General features: G+C 42.0%; 1 protein-coding gene across 4 annotated transcripts; it reads right to left on the bottom strand.

Moving 5' to 3' along the window:
• Nucleotides 1-257: 257 nt before the first annotated feature.
• Nucleotides 258-26,873, bottom strand: EEF1AKMT1 (EEF1A lysine methyltransferase 1). Of its 4 annotated transcripts, none has more exons than XM_032403376.1 (6): nt 26,795-26,873; nt 18,716-18,771; nt 14,558-14,720; nt 10,344-10,426; nt 3,137-3,417; nt 258-1,288 (listed from the first exon to the last, which is right to left on the bottom strand). In XM_032403376.1, exons 3-6 carry the CDS (start codon nt 14,699-14,701, stop codon nt 1,152-1,154), a joined length of 645 nt encoding a protein of 214 aa, XP_032259267.1. In that variant the 5' UTR covers nt 14,702-14,720; nt 18,716-18,771; nt 26,795-26,873; the 3' UTR covers nt 258-1,151. The 4 variants fall into 4 exon arrangements, with proteins under 4 accessions (XP_032259267.1, XP_032259270.1, XP_032259269.1 ...); XM_032403379.1 differs by having other exon boundaries at nt 10,344-10,423; nt 26,795-26,862; XM_032403378.1 differs by having other exon boundaries at nt 18,716-18,792; nt 26,795-26,840.
• Between the last annotated feature and the right edge of the window lie 1,092 nt (nt 26,874-27,965).

Genomic DNA, 27,965 nt, shown 5'->3' with positions numbered 1-27,965 from the left:
TCTTTTACCCAGTTGCCCGCAATGAGAACACCTTGACCAAGCACAGAACCAGCCCCAGGAACTGGACGCTGCGCACCACCCACAGCCCTCACCCAGAGTTCACCAGTGTTGCGAGCGTGTGCGGGTCCTGTGTAATGCCCCCCGTGGAGCTGTGTGTAACCACTGCACAATCAAGATGCACAAGAGCTCCACTTCCCCTAAGATCTCCCTTTGCTCGTCCCCCCCCCCCCCCCCCCGCACCCCCTTAACCTCTGCCAACCACCAATCTGCTCTCCATTCAAGAATGTTACATCAATAGAAACACAGTATGTAAGCTTTGTGGACCGGCTTTTGTCACTCAGCACAAGGCTCTTGAAAGCCATCCAAGTTGCAGGTATCAGTAATGTGCGGTGGTGTGGATGAATGATGGATAATTTTTGAAATAGAACAGTCTAGCATGCTTCTCACGTCCTTTCTGCTATAGTGTTTGGTTTGCACATGGCAGTTTCAGTTTCTCCGGGGCCTGGCGCATTGCTGTGGCTTTAGCCGAGGCTGCAGGGGCGGTGCGCGCGCAGAGGGCACCTGGGCTACGTGCCTGTCGTCCCGCCAAGAACCGGGGCAAGCAGGAAACATCCGGGAGGCTTCCAGATCCTAGTTCCAAGGATTCTCAACTTCTTTAATGGAGGCAAGTCGTGTCTCCTTGAGGGGCTGGAGCAGATGACGGGCCCCTTCACAAGTCCTACAACACCCCAGGAAAGCTGCCGTGAACAATCAGCGGTCCACTGGGTAGAGTCGGAACGGGCCCGTGTTAAGGGGGCAGATGGCCTGAGGCAGAGGCTTAGGTCCTAATTCAGGTCTTGGCCAAGCCACTAAGCTGTTTGTACTTCAGTTTTTTACCTGTTCTTAGGTGAGGAGAGCAGATTTTAGATAGGTTCTAAGATTTCTTCCCACTATAATTCCATGGATTCAAGTTGGCAAAAGCATGCCGAGTTCTAGAGATGCCGGCAGTCAGGAAGTCATAATGAGATGTTATATTCTTTATTTTGAAAATTAGGCCAGGGAGAGCCCCACTTTGCAGGGGAGGGGTGGAGGTTATAACTTTTCAATCTACCAAGGAAATAATGAGAGAAATGTCACACAGGATCCTTTACATATTATATTACTATCTGCATTTAGATTTCATGGTCTAGCCCAGAATCATAATTCACATAACAGCGAAACTCATTTCCCAGGGTCCGGGTGTGTTTTGGAATAAACTTGCACATCTTCACGCCAAGAAGTTTTGCTGCCTCTTCTTCCATGACAGCACCTGAAGGGAACAAACCCAGTGAACCCAAAGCCTGAAAGCCTGTAGTAAGTTGACAATATCACTCAACAAATACAGGGGAAGGCCAATTCTTTATATCCCTTTTTACTTTCTTCAACATATTTGCAAATTAGCTACTTTTTTCCCTTTTTCATTTAATAAATGGTTTTCCTACCTCTGCAAAACGGAGTCACTTAGAAAAATTTAGAAATAAAGTTATATTCCACAAAGTAACATAAGGAAAGTAAATAATTACTAAGAACTAGTGTTTTCCAATTTTGAGTCAAGACTCCCCCCCTCCCCCGCCGCTTCTCAGTACTACCTGACCTTGCAAACTCACGGGAACACATTCACACCAGCTTCTGGCTGAGTGCTCCCGAGTCTCACCCACTGCCTGGAATGTGGCCACCGCTCTGGACACGCCCCTGGGGGCCTTGGAGAGCCTCTCCCACGACACCCATCGCAGGAAGCGCTTCTCTAGCCAGCCCAGGCCCGAGACCCTGGGCTCATCCCGGATTCTTCCCTTCTCTCCACGTTCTGAGCACAGCGAGCTCTTCCGCCTTGATCTCCAAGTGTATCTTTACTCCACTCCCCGCCCTCCCTTTTACTGCCACACCTCGTCCTGACCACGGTCTCGGCTGGACACACCCTCGCGGGGGGCCTGCTTCCACTCCCGCCTTAAAGCCCTTTCGGCACAAAGTGAAAGCGCACTTCTTTAGGCCAACTGGGTCCTGTCAGTTGGTGGCTGCCACCTTGAAAGGCCAGTCCCAACAGGGGCCATCACCTGTAGGGGCCCCCTCGCCCCTCCCCCGGCTTCAGCGGTGCTCCTCGCATCCCTCCAAGAACCAGGGAGAGGAGGAAAACTCCAGGGGGCTCTCAGACACTGGTTCCTGGAATTATAACCTCTTCCCATCGCCGCCACCCAGGGGCCGCCCCTTGAGGTCTCAACTGGAATGTTGCTCCTCCAGGAGCCCTCCAGCCCCACCTTAAGGGCACCCATCAATCTCAGTGCCCACCCCGCCCTTCTCTGATTCTTTCACTACACTTACCAGAATCGGTCATTCATCTCTTCCGTCTGTTCTGTTATAGTTTTTAACCTATCCCCTAAAACTAAAAGGTGCGCTCCACGAGGTCAGAGCGCCAGGCTGTCCACCAAACAAACGGCTAGCAAACAACTGCTGAATTAATAAGCCTTAAGTAAACATGACTTGGGAGAACCACAGTCACCTTCTTGACAGTTCTCCAACACAACAGAGAACAGACTCCCTGCAGCTCCAGCTCCCTGCCCAGCCCAGCCTGAGGGGCCTCGGCAGCCCAAGCGGCACCCTGGGGCCTGGAGAGCAGCCCCCCAACATAGCTGACCAGGAGTTAATGTGCTGGTTCTCCACCAACCCTCTGAATATCCACCTTCAGAAAGTACATGACTCTCACCAGTAAGAAAACTCTTCTGCTGATTAAATAAATCTAATCCAATGTCTAGCTCTGTAACCCTAGGCAATTCATTTTAACATTATCGATTCCACGTTTCTCTTTCATCAAGTGTAGAGGCTGGATCAAATACTGCTACTATTCCTGATGAGGAGTAAAAATAACACAGCCCACTCACCAAGGGCCAGACCCCACTTTACGTGTATCATATCACTTAATTCCAGTGACGCTGAAAGGCCGGTAGTATTCCCAGTCCCAGTTTACAGATAAGGAAACCCGGGCACAGAGAGGTTATGCAACTTGTGTAGGGTCACACAGTAGGTGGATTCAGGCTTTGAGTTCTGAGATCTCTTCCAACTCCTGAAACCTAAGGCTGGAATATCCCGTCATCAATGTTCCTGAGACGCACAATCAGGTACCTACCTGTGCACAGTAGAATCTTGTCCTGAGTCAGATACTTGATGGTTTCTGATGTTTTTCTGAGACACTCCTTGGAAAGGTAGGGGGGATCTGCTATTACGATGTCAAAACTATGTGCGGCAATTTTTTCAGGTAAATCCAATGGATTATTGTAATCATAGAAGATAAATTCCTCTCCGTATATAGCAAATCTTTTGTCATATTCAAAGATGTATACAGAAAAGTCTTCTCTGTGTAGGGCTCTCAGTTTCTGGTAAACACTGGGGGCGCTCACACAGGCTATTCTAGAAAACAAAAGGAACAGACTCATGAAAGATCTTTAATGGATAGCTTACGGTGTTAAGTAACAACTACTTCTCTAAGAAAATACAGGTCCTTGCATTCTGATTTTAATCAGAGTGCAAGCTAATGTAAAGGCAGTAAATTTTGAGAGAAAACTATACTACCTCACTTTTAAGGAATCTGGTGTTTAAAAATCCTGCAACTCATAATTTTAAGGTATGAAAGAATAACTGTGCTTTTTTATAGTAAAAAATGTAAGACATTAGGAACACATTAGGAAGAAAGTTAGATAGCCCAAGGCTTAAATTTGCTTATTATTTTCATGTTGGTCCTTGTTTTGACATTTATTTCCAATACTTTTAGTCTCAAATTAAGTATTTTGAAGTTACTTTGTAATATTCATAATCTAGAGAAGAAAACCCCAAACGATTGCCTCAATAACTTGTTTTCCACAGATACCCTAAAATTCAACCTCAGTGCAGACAAGCTACTTTAAATTTCTGCTTCTTTTTTGTGTAAGGAAACCGAAGAATCTGTTTCATTATAAGCAATCCCTAGTTTACGAATGGGTAGTGCTCCAACATTTAACTTTAAAACCAACTACTAAAAAGCTAGAAGTAACCTAAATATTGAATTACTGAGCTGAATATCTATTAAACATCTATTAAATGGAATGCTATGTAGTCATTACCCTGCAAGATACTCAAGGAGTAAGTGTAAACCATGCCTTTTTTTTATTATTATTATTAGTTTCAGAGGTAGAATTTAGTGATTCATCAGTTGCATATAACACCCAGTGCTCATTACATCACGTGCCCTCCTTTTTTTTTTTTTAAAGATTTTATTTATTTATTTGAGAGAGAGAGAACATGAGAGGGGGGAGGGTCAGAGGGAGAAGTAGACTCCCTGCTGAGCAGGGAGCCTGATGCGGGACTTGATCCTGGGACTCCAGGATCATGACCTGAGCCGAAGGCAGTCGCTTAACCAACTGAGCCACCCGGGTGCCCATCATCACGTGCCCTCCTTAATGCCCGTCACCCAGTTACCCCATCCCCCTAACCCCCCTCCCCTCCAGCAACCCTCAGTTTGTTTTCTAGAGTCCAGTATCTCATGGTTTGTCTCCCTCTCAATTTTCATCTGATTTTATTTTTCCCACCCTTCCCCTATGTTCATCTGTTCTTTCTTAAATTCCACATATGAGTGAAATCATACAGTATTTGTCTTTCTCTGACTTATTTTGCTTAGCATAATACCCTCTAGCTCTATCCATGTTGTTGCAAATGGCAAGATTTCATTCTTTTGATGGCTGCATAATATTCCATTGTATATAGGGGCACCTGGGTGGCTCAATGGTTAAGCGTCTGCCTTCGGCTCAGGTCATGATCCCAGGGTCCTGGGATCGAGCCCCGCATCGGGCTCCCTGCTCCACGGGAAGCCTGCTTCTCCCTCTCCCACTCTCCCTGCTTGTGTTCCTGCTCCTACTATCTCTGTCAAATAAATAAAAATTAAAAAAAAAAAATTCCATTGTATATATATATCACATCTTCTTTGTCCATTCAACTGTTGATGGACATCTGGGCTCTTTCCATAGTTTGGCTATTGTGGACATTGCTGCTATAAACACTGGGGTGCATGTGCCCCTTTGGATCACTGTGTTTGCATCCTTTGGGTAAATACCTAGTAGTGCAATTGCTGAGTCATAGGGTAGCTCTATTTTTAACTTTTTGAGGAACCTCCATACTGTTTTCCAGAGTGGCTGCACCAGTTTGCATTCCCACCAACAGTGTAAGAGGGTTCCCTTTTCTCCACATCCTCCCCCGGGATCTGTTATTCCCTGTCTTGTTAATTTTAGGTATTCTGACCCGTGTGAGGTGGGATCTCATTGTGGTTTTGTTTTGTATTTCCCTGATCCGAATGATGTGGAGCACTTTTTCATGTGTCTGTTGGCCATGGTATGTCTTTTTTGGAAAAATGTCTGTTCATATCTTCTGCCCATTTCTTGACTGGATTTTTGTTTTTTGGGTGTTGAGTTTGATAAGTTCTTTATAGATTTTGGATACTGGCCCTTTATCTGATATGTCATTTGCAAATATCTTCTCCCATTCTGTTGATTGTCTTTTGGTTTTGTTTACTGTTTCCTTTGCTGTGCAAAAGCTTTTTATCTTGATGAAGTCCCAATAGTTCATTTTTGCCCTTGCTTCCCTTGCCTTTGGTGATGTTTCTAGAAAGAAGTTGCTGTGGCTGAGGTCAAAGAGGTTGCTGCCTGCGTTCTCCTCTAGGACTTTGATGGATTCCTGTCTCACATTTAGTTCCTTCATCCATTTTGAGTTTATCTTTGTGCATGGTGTAAGAAAATGGTCCAGATTCATTCTTTTGCATGTGGCTGTCCAATCTTCCCAGCACCATTTATTGAGGAGACTGTCTTTTTTTCCACTGGACAGTCTTTCCTGCTTTGTCAGAGATTAGTTGACCATAGAGTTGATGGTCCATTTCTGGATTCTTTATTCTGTTCCGTTGATCTATGTGTCTGTTTTTGTGCCAGTACCATACTGTCTTGATAATTATGGCTTTGTAATGAGCTTGAAGTCCGGAATTGTGATGCCTCCAGCTTTAGTTTTCAACATTCCTTTGGCTATTCAGTGTCTTTTGTGGTTCTACACAAATTTTAGGATTATTTGAGTCAGCTCTATGAAAAATGCTGATGGTATTTTTTTTTTTTTTAAGATTTTATTTATTTATTTAATTGACAGAGAGAGAGAGAGACAGTGTGAGAGGGAACACAAGCAGGGGAAGTGGGAGAGGGAGAAGCAGGCTTCCCGCAGAGCAGGGAGCCCGATGCGGGGCTCGATCCCAGGACCCTGGGATCATGACCTGAGCCGGAGGCAGTCGCTTAACCAACTGAGCCACCCAGGCGCCCCAATGCTGATGGTATTTTGATAGGGAATGCACTGAATGTGTAGATTGCTTTGGGTAGCATAGACATTTTAACAGTATTTGCTCTTCCCATCCATGAGCATGGAATGTTTTTCCATTTATGTCTTCCTCAATTTCTTTCATAAGTGTTCTATAGTTTTCAGAGTACAGATCCTATAACTCTTTGGTTTGGCTTATTCCTAGGTATGTTATGGTTTTTGGTACAATTGTAAATGGGATCAAGTCTTTGATTTCTGTTTCTTCTGCCTCATTGTTAGTGTATAGAAATGACTGACTTCTGTGCCTTGATTTTATATCCTGTGACTTTGCTGAATTCCTGTATGGTTCTAGCAAGTTTTGGGTGGAGTCTTTGGGGTTTTCTACATAGAGTATCATGTTGTCTACGCAGAGTGAAAGTTTGACGTCTTTGCCGATTGAGATGCTTTTTATTTCTTTTTGTTGTCTGATTGCTGAGGCTAGGACTTCCAGTACTATGTTGAACAACAGAAACCAAGCTTTCTTGGGTATAAGAACATATGCTTACAGATGCACCGGTGGTCTCTGGGAGATGCACAGAGCCAGAGACCACTGCCCCATGGAGGGGAACCAGGGCCCTGGAGGTTGACTTTTTCCTAAATCCTCTTTGTAACTTTTAGATTTTCATCATTTATATCATCATACAAAAAAGTAACCCTTTTAAAAATTAGACACAGCTTTAAAACTGTGAGATACATTTCTGAACAGAGACCGTGTTCCATGTACCAGTCGGGTTCCTGTGCCCAGCTTAAAAAGGCTTCTCAGCCCCAGTGCACTTGAAGCGTGTGATACACCCGGCGATGTCACATACACTTCTGTGAGAAACACACATGTCCCAGCCCGGACAGACAAGGGCCACCAGAGCCCCCAGCCCAGGCTGCTGCCAGAGCTCTGGGGGGCAGAGAGAGCAGAGGACGGAACGATGTCCTCATTGTGCTCAAAGATAACAAGCAGCGAGCCCGGCTCAGATGCTCAATGCAAGTATCTTCTGAGAAAGAGGGTGAGATACAGATAGTTTCAGACAATCAAAATCTGAGAGTTTGTCACCAGCAGATCTCCACCATGAAATTCCAAAGCTGTATTTAGGGCAGAAGGAAAGTGATCTGGGGTGCAAGAGGGACTAAGAGTGGAATGGCGATAAACTTGGGGGAGATGGTGTTGTTTATCCTGCAACAGCCCCAGCTCTGCCACTCACCAGTGGGTGACCTTCTGCAGGAGACACCATCTGGGGGGCCTCGGAGTCTCTCTTTACAATGGGGAGTATAATGGAGCATCAAACGGGATGACCCCCCGTAAAGCATGTATACAGTGGACAGGGCACACAGTAAGGGCTCAATAAATGCTACCATTATTATTAATGTGGAATATTATGACACAGCTCCTAAAAATACTGAAGATGCCTTTCAGAAAAAATAAAAAACTTCCTCCAAAGCCCTTATATGCATGGAAAAAAGTATGTGTAAAAACACTGTCATTAAGAAAAACCTAATAAATATCTACATATAATTTAAAAGAAAAAGAGCAGCAAAATGAAAAACTTAGGGACTTCCAGTTAAAGATGGCAGATATAACACACTCATTTACATTTGCTCCCTCATGAAGGCCTACCAAATAAAACAAGTACAATTTCGTTTTGTTGCTTAAGCATAAACTGCCAAGAGCAAAGAGAACTCGAGAGGAGACCCAAACTACAAAAACCAACCAACCAACCAACCAAACAAAAACCCCTTAAGAAGCAGAAAAGCAAATGGATGGGGGGATTTGGCTCAGCAGACCCAAGAAACCAAGTCCTAAACTGGCGGCCAGGTAAGCTGAGAAGCACCCCGGTTTACATCAGAGCACCCCCAAAGGCTCAGGAAGCTGCACAACCAGGTAACTCAAGAAGTGGGGGTGAAGATGGGGCTAAAAACAGGAGGACTCACTGAAAGGTCTATTTAATAAAGAAGAAACTCATTCCCAGAATTCTCTTCCCTATCCCGAGCCTCCACAACTATGGCAGAAACCTCTCCCCAGGGGTGCCTGGGTGGCTCAGTTGTTAAGCGTCTGCCTTCGGCTCAGGTCATGATCCCAGGGTCCTGGGATCGAGCCCTGCATCGGGCTCCCTGCTCCACGGGAAGCCTGCTTCTCCCTCTCCCACTCCCCCTGCTTGTGTTCCCTCTCTCGCTGTGTCTCTCTCTGTCAAATAAATAAAATCTTAAAAAAAAAAAAAAAAAGAAACCTTTCCCCAAACTGAAGGGCCTAAGTTAAGAGAATGAAAGGGTTCTTCCCCCAGTACAGGAGATGAAAGTGTCACAGCAAGACACACCAAGGACTGGGATTAAGAGAAAACCCTGAGCTTGCAGTGGGCAGGTTTCCTACAAGGAATCAGAAAGGCACTGAGTTTCTCACAGCACCTAGGGAAACTTGGAGGCAGTGAGGCAATGTCCTCAAAACCTAGAAGAGATACCCAACAACACAATCACGGTCAAGAGGAAGGACAGCATAAAAAAGCTTGCAGATATGAAAGGTTTAAACGTTTCCCTCAGGTGTACCTTTTCTGCGAAGCTATTGAAGGATGGACCAACCAAGATAAGGCTGTAAACTAAGAATTGGGGTACAGGAAACAGGAATCCAGAACAAAACAGAGGTAAAAGGGCTCCGGTGAAGGGAGACACCAAGGTAAGACTGGTAGCAAAACTAGAAATCAACTAGTCCAGATAAGAGCAGCTTGTAAAGCCTCAGAAATAACTTTCTTCATGGAGTTGAAACATGTCTGAATTAATGGATAGGAGGTTCACATAACTGGAGGAGAGGGTGAGAGTTAATTCGTGATATGAACATAGACATACATAAAATATAAGAATTACTATCTTCAGGAAAATGAAAAATCATACAGAAAAGGAAGAGTATAAGGCTCAGCTGTAAGGAACATTTGTGGTGGCATAATATAAACCCTATTCTAACCAAAATTAGGATATAAATCTATCGGAAGTGTAGACAGAAAGCATGTATGCGTGTGGAGTACGAGAGAGAGAGCTAAATCCTCACACTCCATAGTGAGAAGTCAAGAAATAATGTCCACAAATGACAGACAGATCAAGAAGTGCCAATATGAACATGTACTCAGAAATACGGTTGTAAATACCCAGTGCATCCAATGAAAGGGAGCACGGGGGGGGGGGGAGCACAGAAGGGGGCAACAAGCGACTGGTTTGGTTGTTTTCTTTTTTGAACAAGCCTGTGGCACCATTTGACTTTAAATCTTGTGCATACAAAGTTATGATGGAAATAAAAACTGAGTCACAAAACAGAAAACCTGTGTTCTTTTTCTTTTTTCTTTTTTTAAAGATTTTATTTATTTATTTGAGACAGAATGAGAGAGAGAGAGAGAGAGAGAGAGAGCACATGAGAGGGGAGAGGGTCAGAGGGAGAAGCAGACTCCCTGCTGAGCAGGGAGCCCGATGCGGGACTCGATCCAGGGACTCCAGGATCATGACCTGAGCCGAAGGCAGTCGCTTAACTAACTGAGCCACCCAGGCGCCCCGAGAAAACCTGTGTTCTTTTTCTTTAAAATTTTTTTTTAAAGTAATCTCTACACCCAATGTGGGGCTCGAACTTACAACCCTGAGAACAAGAGTTGCATGCTCCACCAACTGAACCAGCCAGGTGCCTCGAAACCTGTATTCTTAAAACTTCAGAAGTCAAATAACATTAAGATTTTTTTTTTTCTTTTAAAGCAAACTCTAGGGGTATAAAGGTAAGAAACACGTTAGAAAACACTGAAATAAAAAACAGAGGGAGGACATCTTACGAGTGGATTTCTGTGTGTCCCTAAACTCAGGTCTGGAGAAGATCTTATCTGTCATGTTCTGCAAACCATGGCTTACCGCCTTTGCAGATTAGGGTTCAGGCTTCTTACAAACCATTGCTCAACTAGGAAGGACATTTCAAATATTACTTTAGATCAGAAGACGAAAGAGAGAGCAACTCCGGATCTCACCTGCCACCTTCTCCAGCAGCTGCAATCGCTTCCTTTGCAAGTCGCAAAGCGGTTTCCTGACTGTACCAAAACTGGCTCAGCTGCTGGAACAGAGCAATGAGTCGAAATCATTTTAGAACCGCCATAAATGTTGTCCTTTTAATTTATATCTACCATATTGGTGTGCATATTTTTTACCAGTTTTTTTATAAATTAATTATTCTTTAAAATTATTTTAAATTAACAGAAGGCTCTAAGTAATTCCTAGAATCTAGGCGCTGAGCATCAGGGGCTGCAGACATCACAAAAGGAGACAATCAGTCAGTATTGCTGCTGATAGAAGAACACACTCCCACCTTTGTGTGACTCTTGCCCAAAACACTGAACCTGAATCTGATTAAGCTTCTAGATTCAACTACCAATTAGCAGAATCACAAATATGGAAGATAGAAGAACATGTTAACCGACAACACAGGGATGAGGGCAGCAAAACCCAGTCTGTGATCCTTCCCCCCGCCCCCCCCCCCCCCCACAGGCCTCTGTCTTTACCTTATGAATGTTTCCTGAGTTACTTGTTTTTCCCTCAGGGGGTAAGTTGTTTGTCATCTTGCTCTTTCTCTTTATGCTGATTGATGACTTTCTTTTAACTTTCTAGTGATCCTTAATTATCCACTTACTTAATATATAAAAGGGGTAAAATTTTAATGGAAAAAGTAGATTCCTCTGCAATGGAATTGGAGAATAGGCCTCCTCTGGAATGTGAGGGCTGGGAGCAAGTGGTGGGAGTAGACGAGTGTGCTGCCAGTGTATGCTGATGGCTCTCAAATCCAGCTTTAAAAATGTCTCCAAAACATATGATCATTTCAATAAATGCAAAAAGAAGAGCATTTAACAAAATTCAACACTGCTTCATGATTAAAAAAAAAAAACTCATGGGGCTTCTGGGTGGCTCAGTGTTAAGCGTCTGCCTTCAGCTCAGGTCAGGTCCTGGGATCAAGTCCTGCATCGGGCTCCCTGCTCAGCGGGAAGCCTGCTTCTCCCTCTGCCTGCCGCTCCCCCTACCTGTGCTCTCTCTCTCTGACAAATAAATAAATAAAATCTTTAAAAAAAAAAAAAGAATGTTCAAAGCAGACATTCTTGACTTTTCTCTTATGGGGAAAAAATAGATCTTTCTTTTTTTTTTTTTTTTAAGATTTTATTTATTTGACAGAAAGAGACACAGCGAGAGAGGGAACACAAGCAGCGGGAGTGGGAGAGGGAGAAGCAGGCTTCCCATGGAGCAGGGAGCCCGATGCGGGGCTCAATCCCAGGACCCTGGGATCATGACCTGAGCCGAAGGCAGACGCTTAATGACTGAGCCACCCAGGCGCCCCTCAATATTCTTATTCAACATTCTACTGCAGGATCTAGCCTTTGCATTAATGAAAGAAAATAAATGAGTAACAGTCAAAAATGAAGTAAAACTGCTAATATTTGCACATTATGTGACTGCTGACCTAGAAATACCAAGGGGGATAAACATTTCCAAAGGTGTACTGTACCTATTCATTTGGATATATAATATATGAACTATGTCTATGTCTAATCATTCTTAGCTGCAGGAAAATACCAAGGTCTGACTCTCTTTGCTTAGGAAGCTGGAGGAAAGCCCCTAGCACACCACACACGGTATGCAGGGAGTTCTGTTCAACTTGATCTGGGAGATGGGAGAGTTTTCTGGCAGTTGGCTATCGAGCTGCCCTTCTCCCTTAGTCCACATTGTCAGAGCACAGCTGTGTGTTTTGGCTTTCCTCATACCCTTCTAAAAAATAAAAATCTTCCTCTTAATCAGTGTGTTGCATGAACATGGCTTTAAAAGTCAAAAGCACTACTAGGCTTACAAAGAAAAACAAGTCCCTGCCCCCCATCTCCCTGCCACTGAGCTCCACTCCTCAGAAGCATCTTTGAACTCTTGGCTCCCCTATTATTTGTTCCCATATTTCCAAATATTATGCTTTAAAAGCTCCCTTTTTTTTAAGTTTATTTATTTATTTTTTTTTAAGTAATGTCTGCACTCACAACCTCAAGATCAGGAGTCCCATGCTTTTCCAACTGAGCCAGCCAGGTACCCCTAAATGCTTTCTCTTGATTAATCCACTTTACATTATGGCAGACGAGGATTTCACTCTGTCATGCACACCTTCTCCTATCCCGTCCCCTCCCCATATAATTGTAACCTGTTTTGGTTAAAATCATTGTCAATGTTCAATGTGGGTCTTCCATTTCCTTCTAGTATGTTACCTTTTCTTTTTCCTAGACTTAATACATGTATCATTTGCTTGTTTCTTTGAGCCCACCTCTAATTCTTCCAACATTCTCTGGCAGCCTTGGGGAAGCAGTGCATGGGAGGTCAATGCCATGAGACTTGCCATTTCTAAAATGTTTTTTATTTTATCTTCATGTTTGATTGATAGCTCAGCTGAGTACAGAATTCTAGGCTGAACAAAATTTTACTCCAAATACTGAAGACACTGCTCCACTTTTTTCTAGTTTCTAACAAAGCTATCAAGAAGTACAGTGTGACTCATCCTGAGACTTTGTAGGTGGCCTGCTTTTCCTCTGGAAGGTTCTAAGATCTTGTCACCTGCATACAGAATTTTCACAGTCATGTAACCATGTGTCTTAGTAAGGATCTGCAGTTCTGGAAATTTTCTAATATTAATCTTTGAAGATTTCCTCCCTGCTTTTGTTTTCTGTTCTATATTTCTAACTCCATTTAGTTAAATATTGAGCCTCCTGGATTTATCCTCAAGTTTTATAATGTTTTCTCTCCAATACTTGCATCATTCTCTCTCTCTTTTTTTTGGTTCCTAGGAAATTTTCTCAATTTGATAAATCAAACCAAAGAAAGTGTCAAAATTATAAAAATACTTAATTCTTAAGTATTGGGATTAGGAAAAACTTATTTTTGTGTTCATATTTTTATATATTTTCTACAACAACCATGGATTACTCTTAGAATCAGAAAAAAACACACAGTGCTTCAAACATTAAACAGCGGGGAAAGAAAAAGAAAAATGAGGTACTTCAAGTCTCTGACATTTACTACATACAGAAGCATCAAACCAGAAAACAAAGACACATAAAGAAGGGAAATTGTGAGAAAGAGGCTTTTGCGTAGGTAGAACATTTAGTGTAAATGTAAAGAAATATTTTTATCAGTCAGTTTCAAACAGATGGTAAATAGGAGAATTTTATACAACTTAAGAGATCCAAACTTGACACAAAATGTAAAAGGCTATTAAAAAAAAAAAAAAGGCATACAAAAGATTCCTTCTAGTTCCAAAGTGACAGAGAGAGACATCCATTATTGAGGGGTGTGCACAGACAGAAAACCCAAGCTTCATCTATTTCTCAACTATCTCCTTCAAAATTTTAAATTGCCAGGTTCCAGCGCAGGTTGGTTTTCCTCAACTCATTTTTTTTTCTCTTTTAATTCCTATTTTTATTTAGACCACAAAAATATAATTAAAATACACTCTATGCACCAGAAATTATTAATATCTTCTTTAGAACTCCCTCTCATCTTTTTTTTTTTTTTTTTTGCATGTTTAAGTTTAGCTACCCCATTTGCTGCAATGATATATTTTACCCCTTCCACAAGGATGCTGGGCTCCATAAAAACCAACAGAAACCATCTGTATACAAGAAGGAAGCACAAGTTTGTGTTGGTCATAAACTAACATGCTGTTTCCTTATCTGAAAAGTCCCCTTGTCTGACCACCAACTAGCCTGATGGTCAGAACCAGGAAAATCTACATTTATACTGTCTTAAATAATCATGGGCTGCTTTTTGTCTTAGCTCCCCAGACAGGCTATCAGTTCCTGAGAGGCAGGTGAGACAAACATGGGTGTGAAGTGGGATGCAGACAAACACAGGGCAGATTGGACAGGTGCGGACAGGTGCGGATAGGTATGGACAGGTGCAGACAGGTACAGAAAGATGTGGACAGGTATGGACAGGTGTGGACAGGTACAGATGAGGACAGGTGTGGGCAGGTGAAGACAGGCACGGACAGATGCAGACAGGTGTGGACAGGTATGGGCAGGTGCGGACAGGTATGGACAGATGCGGACAGGTGTGGACAGGTATGGACAGGTGTGGACAGGTGCAGACAGGTATGGACAGATATAGACAGGTATGGAATCAGTGCTGCACCCATACTTCCTGAGAGATGTGGAATGCATTTACTTACCCAGTTTTCTTCTATTATTCCAATGTTATATTTATCATCCCTGCCTGCGTCACTTTGTTGCTTCTGCTCAGCATAAAATTCCTGGAGGGCTGCTAAGGTGTGGGAAGACAGCCGGGGGATATCGTCATCATCAGAGTCACTCATTTCACAAATTGTCTATAACCTGCAAATAAATAAGCAAAGGTGTTGTGGGGGTATTTTTCCCTTTCCCATCAAATAACAATTTAGAAATTTTTTATCTCACAGCAAGGATCCAAACTGGAAGTGGGTTTAATAAGGGAAACTCGTATTTAAAATTTCTGAGATCAAACATCTACAGAGGTCTCCTATTGAACTACAGCTCAATAAATGCAGGCTTTTCCTTTACATGTGTTCAGTTTTTACAAATGAGATTCTTGCATTTTATTTTATTATGTTATGTTAGTCACCATACAGTACAACATTAGTTTTTGATGTAGTGTTCCATGATTCATTGTTTGCGTGTAACACCCAGTGCTCCATGCAGTACGTGCCCTCCTTAATACCCATCACCAGGCTAACCCATCCTCCCACCTCCCCTCCTCTCTAGAACCCTGTTTGTTTTTCAGAGTCCATTGTCTCTCATGGTTCGTCTCCCCCTCCGATTTCCCCCCCTTCATTTTTCCCTTCCTGCTATCTTCTTCTTTTGAGATTCTTGCATTTTTAAGACTCCTGGCAGAATGAATTTTTTTTTAAAGATTTTATTGATTTATTTGACAGAGAGAGACACAGCGAGAGAGGGAACACAAGCAGGGGGAGTGGGAGAGAGAGAAGCAGGCTTCCCATGGAGCAGGGAGCCTGATGCGGGGCTCAATCCCAGGACCCTGGGAACATGACCTGAGCTGAAGGCAGACGTTTAACGACTGAGCCACCGAGGCACCCCAGAATGAATTTTTTTACCATAAATATCTAAAGACATTTTGCTTTCTTCTGGCCCCCCAATTGTCATATGTGCACACTTCACTGTAGATCCCCTGAATCAGAGATTATTCCAAATTTGAATGTCACTGTTCAGGTGATCTAAGGCTCGGGGTGTTATTGATAGGGCAAGTGAAGGACAGTTAAAGGAGGGGAATAGAAAGAGGTATGGAAATTTAAAGGAATGACAAGGAGAACGGGAAGAAGTAAAACACAGGGAGGGAGAAAAGGAAGGGGTCTTGCAGGAACTGATGGCCAGGCCAATCACTTCTTGTGGTACCACCGGAATTAGCCAGACTGAGAAGTTAAGGCACAGCCCTGGTCCAGACAGCAAAGTCTGCCCAAGACTCCTGACCACTCCAAGTTCGGGAGGTTCCCAAAACCACCCTCATGTTCAGTAATTTGCTGGAAGGATTCACAGAACTCCACTCACAGCAACTGTACTCACAGATATATTTAATCCAGGGAAAGGATACAAACCAGAGCCAGCCAAAGGGAGAGATGCACAGTGCAGCGTCCAGAAGAGTTCCAAACAGGAAGCTCCCAGTGCCCTCAGGATGCATCTCCCTCCTGGCACAGATGTGGGACAATATGCGTGGGGTCCCGCCAACCAGGGAAGCTTTGCAGAGTTTCAGTGTCCAGCTATTATTAAGGCTTCACTATGTTGGTATGAGTGACTGAATGATGGCCCACCCGGCTGAAGTCAGTCTCCAGCTCCCCCAACCAGGAGGTAGGGTTGATAAGGCCTGAGGGCCTTCCATAAATAACAAAGACCTTCCCACAACTTGGGAAAGTTTAAGTGTTTACAGGTTACCTCCCAAGGGCCGTGGCAAAGGCCAAACCTCTCTTTGAGGTCAAATTCCTTACTACACGGTACCAAACACATTTTTAAATCTTAAGTTATCTAAGAGCATAAAACCAGCATCCTATTTGCTTTTTAAAACATGTCTAAAGTGTACAGCAAGTGATGTGTTGAAAATCAGCAAAGATTATTCAATAGCTTCATCACGTTGCTCCCTTCCTCCTCCAAGGCCTATGGGGGTGTATCTGATTGACAATCTTGGCCTCCTGCCTACGCCACCAAGGGCAGCTGGTAAAACAGCATTCGAAACTGGCAAATTCCCCAGGCTTATAGCAAAAGGGTTCAAGAGATGCTGAGCTGCCATTTAAAATGAGAAATGCCGGGGCGCCTGGGTGGTGCAGTCAGTTAATCGGTTCAGGTCACGATCTCAGAGTCCTGGGATCCAGCCCCCTGTCGGGCTCCATACTCAGCATGGAGTCTGGTTGAGATTCTCTCTCCCCTCTGCCCCTTCCACTCATGCTCTCTCTAAATAGTATTTTTTTAAAAATTGAAATGCCTGCTAGATGCTGCTTTTGTTCTCCTTTTCAAAATCAAAGAGCTAGCCATTCTACCTATGATCCAAAAAACAACCAAAAAACAAAAACTAAAACCAGAAAACAAAAACAAAAAAACACCTAAAAACCATGTATATACCAACTACTGACAAACTAATGTATTTTCATGAAGTACAAATAGCTTGTTGATTCCTTCTTTCCTTTCTTCATCAAAGACTCACCTGTAAAAGCTTGTTAATAAAACATCTGGTCACACAAATTATCTAGAAATATAAATAAGCCCTCTATGAACAAGCAATTTCCCCTCTAGGAAGAGAAGGAGCAAAACAAAGGTATAAACACTATGACAGATTTATATAAAGTTCAAAAACAAATAAAATTAAATTATTTAAAGAAGCATATCGACCTACATTTATCAAAGATAGACTAATTTTGTTACCAAACCTTCCCAAAGAGAAGACTCGAGGCTGAGCAAATTCACTGATGAGTTCTATCAAACATTTAAAGAAATGTTGATAATTTTATCATCCAGAAAACAGAGGAGAAAGGAATACTTCCCAACTTGTTTAATGAAGCCAGATTAAATCTAACATGAAAACGTGTCAGTACATAACCAGGTTCAATTCTTGATCAGATACTGAGGGTGATCAGATATCAGAGGCGGAGAGGGGTGGTGGTTTCTGGTGAAACTGATTTAGCAAGCTTCTTGCTAAAACTAGATTTTACAAAGAAGTGCACAGATGGGCCTAGAAGGTTTAGGAGCCTGACTTAAGTTTGATTAAGCAAACAATCTTAGCTACAGGAAACTGCAGCCTACAGGCCAAATCAGGCCTGTGGCTTGTTTCTGCAAACCAAATTATTGGGAAAACAGCCACACCCTTTGGTTTACATATGGCTTACAGTAGTTTTTATGATAAGCCTAAAATATTTACTACCTGGTCTTTTACAGAAAGTTTGCTGACTCCTAGTTTAACAGTTTAAAAGAGAAAAGCCATATGATCATTTGCATGGATACTACAAAAGCATTTGACAAAATTCAACATCCATTCATGTTAAAAACTGAGCAAACTCGGTATAAAAGCGAACTTCAGTCTGAAAAAGGGAACCCACAAAACACATAAGCTTCATACTTTTCTTAGTGGTGAAACATTGAATGCTTTCTATGCTCAGGAACAAGGGAAGGATATTCACTGTCACCACTTTCATTTAACATTATCCTAGCCTTTCCAGTTAATTCAAGAATGCAAACAAACAAAACAAAAAACAAGCAAGCATAAAGATTGGAAAGGAAGAAATGTCCCTATTTGTAGACATGATTATTCACAGAGAAAATCCTAAGGAAACACTACTCTCATCCAGGTGATCAAGGTCAACATCAATGGTGATAATTCATTATCAGTGGCATGCAGCCGTGATTATGTGGTGATGAAAACAGCACTTCACCTCCATGGTCTTCCCCCCAAAAAACACATAATCGCAGTGTAAGCATGACTGAAAATCAGACAAACCCCAATTAAGAGTCATCAAAAACAAGCAAAACACAATAGACAGTCACTGCCAAGATGTTAATAATAGGGGAAACTGGGTATAGGTACAGAGGAACTCACTGCACAATCTTCACAATTTTTCTGTAAACTTAAAACTATTCTATGATAAAGTTTATTTTTAGAAAATTTTAAGGAAGCATAACCAACTTCAACAACAAAAACTACTAGAATTAGTGAGTTTATTGAAGTCTCAGAGTACAAGATCAATACAGAAAAATAAACTGCATTTCTGTATTCTAGCAGCAAATAAATGGAACTTAAAAGCAATTTCCCCCCCAAAAAAAGCAATTTCCCATAAAATAGCATAAAAAATACTTACGTGTATATTTATCATAAAAACTGTACGACCTCGATACTGAAAATTCCAAAGCACTGCTGAAAGAAATCAGAGAAGACCTAAGTAAAAGGAGAGACATACCATGCTCACGAACTAGAAGAATTAGTATTATTAAGGTGTCAATTCTCCCCAGATTGATCAATACATTCAATATATCCAATCAGGGTGTGTGTGTGTGTGTGTGTGTGTATGTGTGTTTGCATGCACCTGCGTGCATGTGTGAGTTTAAAATAGAAACTGACATACTGGTTCTAAAATTTATTTAAACATTCATTCATTGAAGGACATTAAGATTGCTTCCAGTTTTTGGCTATTATGAATAAAGTACTATGAACAGCTGTGTACAGTTTTACATTTTTTTCAGACTAAAGCTTTGTTTATATAAACATCAGACAAATCACAGCACCAAACCACTTATCAATATTTTGATTAGCTTCTATATCCTCAGTATGAGAAACAAATGGCCAAAATAAGAGTGGACAAATAAAACAAGTAAACTGAAAGAATGGAAATGCTGATGAGAATGTAGGGATATTGGTACTCTCTCTAAGTTGGTTAATAATTTAAGTTGGTATAATCCCCTTTTGGAAAGAATCAGATATTCTGGATATAAGGCTATTCCTACTTTCTGACCCAATTCTCATTTCTAAACTTTATATTTTGAAATGTTTACAGATTCACAGGAAGTTGCAAAACTAATACAGAGAGGTCCAAGTATCCTTCACTTATTTTTTTCTCATTCTAACAACTTAAAATCAGGACATGACTTTAAAATGAGGGTGTATAAGTTTAATTGTGGGCATGTTTTCTTAAAGTGATGGTATTCTTATTATCCATGGCATCTTAGATTTGATGAAATAGTTATCACTGTAACAACTATAGGCAATGCAGTGAATCATCCATGCAGCAGAACCACCATTTTATAGCCTCAACATAAAGTGGTCAGAAAGAGGTGAGACTGTTGTGGGAGTTGACAATGTCTAAGTGGTATCCATGGGAATGAATGGTGAAAAAGGGTGTGTATAAAGGTTTTTAGAGGATTCTGGGAAGACTATCTCCATACCTAGATAGCTGTACTGGCACAGTATGTCTGATGTAACTATTTTAGAACTCTAGAGTTTATTCAAAGGCTTGCAACTTCCAAAGGAAGGCTCAAGTTACGGTTAATTTCAGTCAGTTTTGGCACTTAGCTCAGCAGTGGCTACCCATCCCCCACTCCTTATTCCTGTGTCAGGAAGCTGTGCACATGATTCTGTTTTGTGTTTGGTCTTAATATATCGAGGTGACTGAGTGAGGACACGGAGAGATCAATGCCCTTACAAGAAGTGTTTATTATTCACAGTTCCCCTAGAAATGAGAGAGAGGCATGGTACACCATGAAGGGCCACACAAAAGTTGTCACATGTGGGGACAAGGAAGCAGAGAGAGACCTGGAACTCTACCTTTACTGCTAAGATGGGCGGGAAGGATTAGGTGGGGATGTCCCCTTTGGGCACAGAGTAAAAACACATACTCTACAGTGTGTGGCTGGGAGGTTTGTGATATGACCTTGATGGGCCCATGAAAGCTGGTTTGCAGGGAAGATGTAAATAACTCTGGCCACTAGTTTGGCCCTGTAATTACCTGATGCCAGATAAACAAATACAAAACCTAAGAACACACAATTACAAAGTCCCAGGAGCAGTGTGTATGCAATTTGTGGGAAACAAGGTAGAGAATAAGGGCTGTGTCCTTCAAATATTGGGGACACTAATATGTGTTGTGATCACTAACTGCTGCTTCTGCTTGTGGAGGCAGAGAGAGAGTCAGGCAGCCATATGGCAAGGCTCCCACTGCTGACCTTACCTTCCACCTCCAGCTGAAGAAACTCTGAGAGGATTTAAAGGGCCAGCAGTTCTTTCTTCGCTTTATTTTTTCTCTTTTTCTCCTTTTGGGAGCCAAACATTTAAGGACTAGATCATTATAAAAAGCAGCTGCATATGCAGGGGAATTTATTTTTTTATTTTTTAAAGATTTTATTTATTTATTTGACAGAGACACACAGCGAGAGAGGGAACACAAGCAGGGGGAGTGGGAGAGGGAGAAGCAGGCTTCCTGCGGAGCAGGGAGCCCGATGCGGGGCTCGATCCCAGGACCCTGAGATCATGACCTGAGCCGAAGGCAGACGCTTAACCGACTGAGCCACCCAGGCGCCCCTATGCAGGGGAATTTAGAAAGTCACTTACAGTCTTCCCAGGAAGAGGTGGAGGCTCAGACAAAAACCTGAGAAGACCTTAAGTTTCAACCTCAGGCTGATACTCAGCACAGACGCCCTCCAACAACAAAACCTCCAAATAATAAACAGAACAATAATAAAAATCAGCAAATCTTTGGGAAGGGGGAGAATCTGATTTCCAGAGTTACCAAATTATTAGATTCAAATATCCAGTTTTCAACAACAACAACAACTAAAATCACAAGGCATACAAAGAAACTGGAAAGTATAGCCCATTCCAAGGAAAAATGTAAATCAACAGAAACCATCCCTGAGAAAGATTGGATGCTGGACCTACTAGACAAAGACTTTATTTTTATTTTATTTTTTTTAAAGATTTTATTTATTTATTTGACAGAGACACAGCGAGAGAGGGAACACAAGCAGGGGGGGTGGGAGAGGGAGAAGCAGGCTTCTCGCAGAGCAGGGAGCCCGATGCGGGGCTCGATCCCAGGACCCTGGGATCATGACCTGAGCCAAAGGCAGATGCTTAACGACTGAGCCACCCAGGTGCCCTAGACAAAGACTTTAAAACATGCTACAAGAACTAAAGGAAGATGTGGGAAAAGCTAAGAAAATGATGTATGAACAAAATGGAAATATCAATAGAGATAGAAAACTTTATAAAAAGAAACCAAAAGGGAATTCTGGAGCTAAGAATTAACAATTACTGAAATGAAAAATTCACTAGAGGAATTCAAAAGCAGATTAGACAGAAGAATCAGCAAACTTGAAGATAAGATAATTAGAATTACTAAGTTTGAGGAAAAGAAAGAAAGAAAAAAAAAAAACTGAAGAAAAGTGAACAGAACCTAAGGGCATACTCTCAAGTAGACCAAAATACACACTGTGGGAGTCTCAGAAAGAGAAGAGAAAGGGACAAAGCAATTATTTGAAGAAATAATGGCTGAAAACTCCCAAATCAGGTGAATATAGAACTATAAACGTCCAAGAAGCTTAATGACCTCCTTAGTAGAATAAGCTCAAAACACCCACAGATTATAATAAAACTATCAAAAGCCAAAAACAGAATCTTCAAAGCACCAAGAGAGGGCACTTGTCACATAAAAGGGACCACCAATAAGATCATTAGATTTCTCATCAGAAACTTTGGAGGCTAGAAAGGAGTGGACTGATATACTCAAAGTGCTGGATAGAAAAAAAAAATCAACCAACAACCCTGTATCTGATGAAAATGTCCTTCAAAAGTGAGGGAGAAATTAAGACATTCACTGATAAACAAAAGCTGAGGGAGTTCGTTACCTCTAGACCTGCCCTGCAAAAATTGGTAAAGTGAGTCCTCTAGTTAAAATGAAAGTATACTAGACAGTGACTCAAAGCCATATGTAGAAATAAAGATCTCAGAAAGGTAAATATATGGGCAATTGTAAAAGCTAGTATTATTGTAACTTCAATTTGTAACTCTGTTTTTTGTTTTTTACATGATTTAAGAGACCAACACCCAAGTGTCTATCAATAGATGAATGGATATACATACAAAGGAATATTATTCAGCCTTAAAAAGGAAAGAAATTCTGACACATGCTACAATATACAATGAACCTTGAGGACATTATACTAAGTGAAAAAAGTTACAAAAAGACAAATACTCTATGATTCCACTGATACAAGGTACCTAGAGTTGTCAAATTCATAAAGACAGAAAGTGGAATGGTGGTTGCTGGGGGATGGGAGAAATGGGAAGTTGTTTAATGTGTATATAGTTTCAGTTTTCAAGATGAAAAGAGTTCTGGAAATGGATTGTGGCAACTGTCGCACAACAGTGTGAATGTATTAACACTACTGAACTGGACACTTAAAAATGGTTAAGATGGTAAATTCTATGTTACATGTATATTATCACAATAAAAATATTGGGGGAAAATGTTATTAAGAGTGGATATCAATGGGCTGTTAAGGTAAGGTAATGAGATTGTTGTCATGACTCTGGTTATGAGAGGCTTCCCTGAAGAAGTGATACTTACACTAGGATCTAAAGAGTAAGTTCTCCCGTAGGCAAAGAAAGGAAAAGAGTATTGAAGGTAGAGGAAACAGCCTTTCCATCAAGTGGTTGGTAAAAGAACTGATGCATTATATAGTTTCAAGTAAATTAGGAATAATCTCAAAAGAATTGCCTACTAATTCTTTGTGAACAACGTTCACAACGAACTAATTTGAATTTTGTTGTTTTATAGTTTTGTTTATATTTAATTTGAGAATGTGTTAAGTTCTTTTTTTTTTTTTTTAAAGATTTTATTTATTTGACAGAGAGAGACACAGTGAGAGAGGGAACACAAGCAGGGGGAGTGGCAGAGGGAGAAGCAGGCTTCCTGCGGAGCAGGGAGCCCGATCCGGGGCTCAATCCCAGGACCCTGGGATCATGACCTGAGCCGAAGGCAGACGCTTAACGACTGAGCCACCCAGGCGCTCGAGAATGTGTTAAGTTCTATAGTTGTGGAACAATTAAAAGCAGGATGAGTTATTTGCCTTTGAGGTTATAATTTAGAATAAAAATAACTTAAATCATCATAGAGATGTCTGCAGCAGTCCCACTGAGCAATGGTATGAAGGCTTTGAATGAGCAACTTTAGTTTACTGCAGAAAGCACAATGAATAAATTTTTAGGAAAGCGTACCAGGAGCTATCAGGCTGGAGAATTTCCAGCTGGAAATTCCAAAGATTAGTGTGTTGTGCATGCCGAACCAAGAAAGACTAAGAAAATATAGCAAACTGATCTGCAACCTACTAAAAAGGTCTCATTTTGGTTTGGTTACAGGATTAAGAGTTCCTTTCATTCAGGAAAAGAATCAGGCAACTATTAAAATCCAAGGTCTCCTGGCAGAGTTGAAGTGTACAACCAGTTCCTGATCAAAGCTACACCATGATACTGTCTAGAAGAGGTAAATGACAAAAAGTATGTGTGTTAATGTATGTGTGTACATATATGTGCGTGTGTGCGCATGTCCATGTACATTCATATAGGCACATGTACACACATATATCCCTGATACAGACAGGAAAATCTGAATTTTTATTTATTAGTGCTAAGCACTTTCCACAGCTCCATCTGTGGAGAAGGGCTTTCAAACTGCAGCTTGAAATAAAACCTGAAAACCATAAAAAGAAACCAGTTGATGTTAAATACAAAATAAAGAATTCCAAAAAGCAGTTTAAGAAAACTGTCTACTTTCACAGCTGTAAAAGGCAATTATACTCCAATCTATATTTTAGCATGAATTTTGTCCCCAAATAAAATTTTATCTTAAAGCTGACCAAATCCACTCATTTGGTAATCATTTATTGAGGTATTGCCTTGTACTTGGCAGTGTTCTTGGTGATGGAAATCAAAGTCCCAGTCCTCTTGGAGCTTATATTCCAGTGAGGCACAGGCTACAGGCAACAGAAATAAAATGTGTTGGATGATGGTTAAGATCAATGGAGAAACATGTGGAGAATGGAGGGGGCTGCAATTTTAGCAATCATAGACTGATTCCTACCTTATTAAAGTGAGTTCAAGATTGCATCACTTGTTAAATGGGAAAAACTTAAATCTGCTTATGTAATAAACATTGCTACAGACTAAATGAACTTTAGTTTCAATATACTAACTTTTTTACTTAAGTTACTACTTCATCACATCTTTAGCGTTGTTTAAAAATTTTCTAAGTGGGGGCGCCTGGGTAGCTCAGTAGTTAAGCGTCTGCCTTCGGCTCAGGTCATGGTCCCAGGGTCCTGGGATCGAGCCCCGCATCGGGCTCCCTGCTCAGAAGGAAGCCTGCTTCTCCCACTCCCCCTGCTTGTGTCCCCTCTCTTGCTGTCTCTGTCAAGTAAATAAATAAATAAAATCTTTAAAAAAATTTTAAAAAATAAGAAAAAAATTTTTAAACATTTTATTTATTTGACAGAGACACAGCGAGAGAGGGAACACAAGCAGGGGGAGTGGGAGAGGAAGCAGCAGGCTTCCCGCGGAGCAGGGAACCCGATGCGGGGCTCGATCCCAGGACCCTGGGATCATGACCTGAGCCGAAGGCAGACCCTTAATGACTGAGCCACCCAGGAGCCCCCAAAATAAAAATTTTCTAAGTGGGTTTATGAAATTGATGTGAAAGAGATTTTCAAGTCCAGAAGAGTTGGAAAGTGCTATGTCATATTATTATTAAACTGATGCTAAGCCTTATATGGCTCATACATGAGATCAGTGGTTCTCATAGATTTTGCACCACCACCCCACCCCCTGGCCGCCTGCCCCAGAAGGGGAACATTTGGCAATGTCTGGAGACATTTCTGGTTGTCAGAACTGGGGAGGGTGCTCCTGGTATCTAGTGGGTAGAGACCAGGAATGCTGGCAAATACAAGACAACCCTCCACAAGAAGGAACTATCTGGCCCCAAATGTCTACAGTGCCATGGTTGAGAAATAAGACAAATGATTGTGATAATGTGGTGAGCCCTCTATTAGAAAAGCACCATTCACCACCATTTAGTGCAATGGGATCAAAATGAAGAGCATGTGTGGGCAGAGAATAGAAGTGAAACAGCAGGTGGCACTTTAACTTGGCCTTGAGGGAGAAGAAAAGATGAAGAGTGAGGACTGCAGAAGGAACAGCATGAGCAAAGGGCTGGACACATTTATGTGCAGCATCAGTAGGCTCCTAATGGACTGTGGTTACTTTCTATTTCTTTAAATACTTAACTCAATATAACTAATGTAATCCTAGAAAGTAATGTGTAAATCCAATCACATTTCAAATGTATAAAATTCAATTTCCATATATCAAATTTACTAAAGCAAGCCACTCCTTCCCCCACTGTATAAATTCACACAGTATCATATTGCCGTCTGCAAGTTATTTTGGCCGGGGCAGCGTGATTCAGTCGAAAGAGCATTAACCTGGGACCCATCCCAGACTCCTGAGTAAATGGGTGGGGGGTGTGGAAGGAGGGAAGGGAAACCTGAGGTAGTTTGTGAGGCTCCCTCTGCAAATGGGTAAGAATGGCCTAGATGTTTCCTAAATAGTTTTGCATATTGCCCTAGACTCTACCCTTAATCCCATTTACTGTCAGAAAAGGGCCATAACCTTTCATTTTCATCTTTGCATCTGTAGTTACCCCTGCCTAAAATGCTTTCTTCCCTCTTATTTTCCAAAATTCCATTTATCCTGTTATTTTAAAAAATTAACTTTAAAAAAGGTAAAATTTACCTACAGTTTAATACAGATCATAAACCTACAACACGATGAACTGCTTTGTATACCTCCACGTAACCACAACCCCTGTCAAGATACCCTTCTGGTCTTACACATCCCCCCTTTTCCCCCCCGGAAAGTGTCCCCCACCCCAGCTAGGTCCCTTACTATGATCCCTGTACCACTAAGACGCTACTGCCCTTCTGCACCGCCAAGTTTCCCGTCTCCCCTGGGGAGCTGGGGCCTAGTCTACTCCACTTTACACCCCGCGCCCAGCAGAAGACCTGCCTCCTAACGCCCCAGGAGACAAGTGTGGAGGCTCGAACGTCCGGGGCAAAGAAGTAAAGGGCAGTAGGCCCAGTCCCGTTTCTGATCGGAAGGGAGTTCTCGTGCTGCTCTGGCCTGGGGGTTAACTCTTCCCCGCGCCTGGACTGCCTAAGCCCCGGTCGTCTCACACAACAGCAACCAGGTTCCCCTCCCGGCTCGGCTGCAGCTCTCCTGCCATCCCCAGACACCACTATTTGAAACCCCTCCTCCTTTACTGCACTGGAGAAAGGGTGACAAACAGAGTAAGAACAACAACCGATTCCGAAGCCGCGGAGCAGCGCGGAAACTACCCCACCTTGGCGCCCAGGATCGTCCACTCACAAGCCACGCGTGCGCGGTTACCCCAAACTAGGACAGTGGGCGGTACCAGCCCGCGCCGCTTTCGCGCATGCGCACACCCTCCCGCCCGAGGGCACTTCCGGAAGACGGGGGAATGCAGTTTCCTCCCAGCGTTCAAGTCCCGCTCTAAGAGTCCGCAAGTGCTGACTCCTGATGGGAATTCCTCTGTCTTATAAATTACCTCCAAGAATGGTGGCAATAGACAGAATTTAAGGTTTTAGATTCCCTTCAAATGAAACGTATTCCAAGTAGCTTTTGCACTTGAAACTAGATGTACGTTTCACAAACATAAATTCAAACCTCTATCTAGTTTACCCAGTCTTAATAGAGGAATTTAAAAAATTTCTTTTAAATTTTAAAAAGTAGAGGAATTAAGACATTAAATTGAGGCTTTGCAATATTGGCAGGATTAGAAAAACTCAAACCCTGCCCTTTGGCCAGATTTCCTCCTCGATAGGATTTGCCTACCTGCTGCAAAGAATGCAAGAGATATAAATGAGTGCAAGATCTGATTGGAGAATGGATGACGTAGACAGTTGTCTTCATGCTGAAGTAAGACCAGCTACTAATTTGGCAAACAATGTAATTATGAGGCAACAGCATTCTCCATGAAAATGATGGATACTTTTTGGTCAGCTGATTTGCCAGGAGTCTTTCAGAGCCTTCAGTCTTGAGTGCGTTCAATATATGAGACATCTAGCACACAGTACTTACCACCTAACAGGCACTTACTGTAAGAAGGCTTCCCTTCCACCTTTGCTGTTACCAAATCGTGAGGTATTTTTCCATTCCCCAAGGCAATCAATCTGTTATGTTCCTACCTTCCTTTCCTTTATCAATTTTATGATCTTGCTAAGTTTTATATATTCTGAATAGCTTTAAATCCTTTTTGGGATGAGGATATAAATGAATTGCTCAGGGGCCAAATAATGCCATTCAATAGTTCATAAAAGAGGTTTACAACTTTGTGGGTACCATAATTCCTGTTTTAAATAGTTGCAGGTCTGTAACAACCCACACTTTATTTACTTTGAATGCTTTGAACTGATGACAAATCTATTAAACAATATTTCAAAATCAGATGTAACTTAGTAAAGGGGCTGGAAAGAAAATGTGTAAAACTAAGA

The sequence above is a fragment of the Phoca vitulina genome, unplaced genomic scaffold (genome assembly GCF_004348235.1).
Source record: "Phoca vitulina isolate PV1807 unplaced genomic scaffold, GSC_HSeal_1.0 scaffold5, whole genome shotgun sequence".
In the NCBI taxonomy this organism is placed as follows: Eukaryota; Metazoa; Chordata; class Mammalia; order Carnivora; family Phocidae; genus Phoca; species Phoca vitulina.
Note: the sequence above shows the minus strand (reverse complement) of the source record. Positions and strands in the feature narration are given on the sequence as shown.

Bases quoted from the DNA above. Each gene is read 5' to 3' on its own strand.
- EEF1AKMT1 (XM_032403376.1), bottom strand. From the start codon at position 14,701: ATGAGTGACTCTGATGATGACGATATCCCCCGGCTGTCTTCCCACACC. The intron at 10,427-14,557 runs GTAAGTAAATGC...GCTCTGTTCCAG, and splicing joins GAATAATAGAAGAAAACTGG to CAGCTGAGCCAGTTTTGGTA. The intron at 1,289-3,136 runs GTAGGTACCTGA...TGTTCCCTTCAG, and splicing joins CAAGATTCTACTGTGCACAG to GTGCTGTCATGGAAGAAGAG.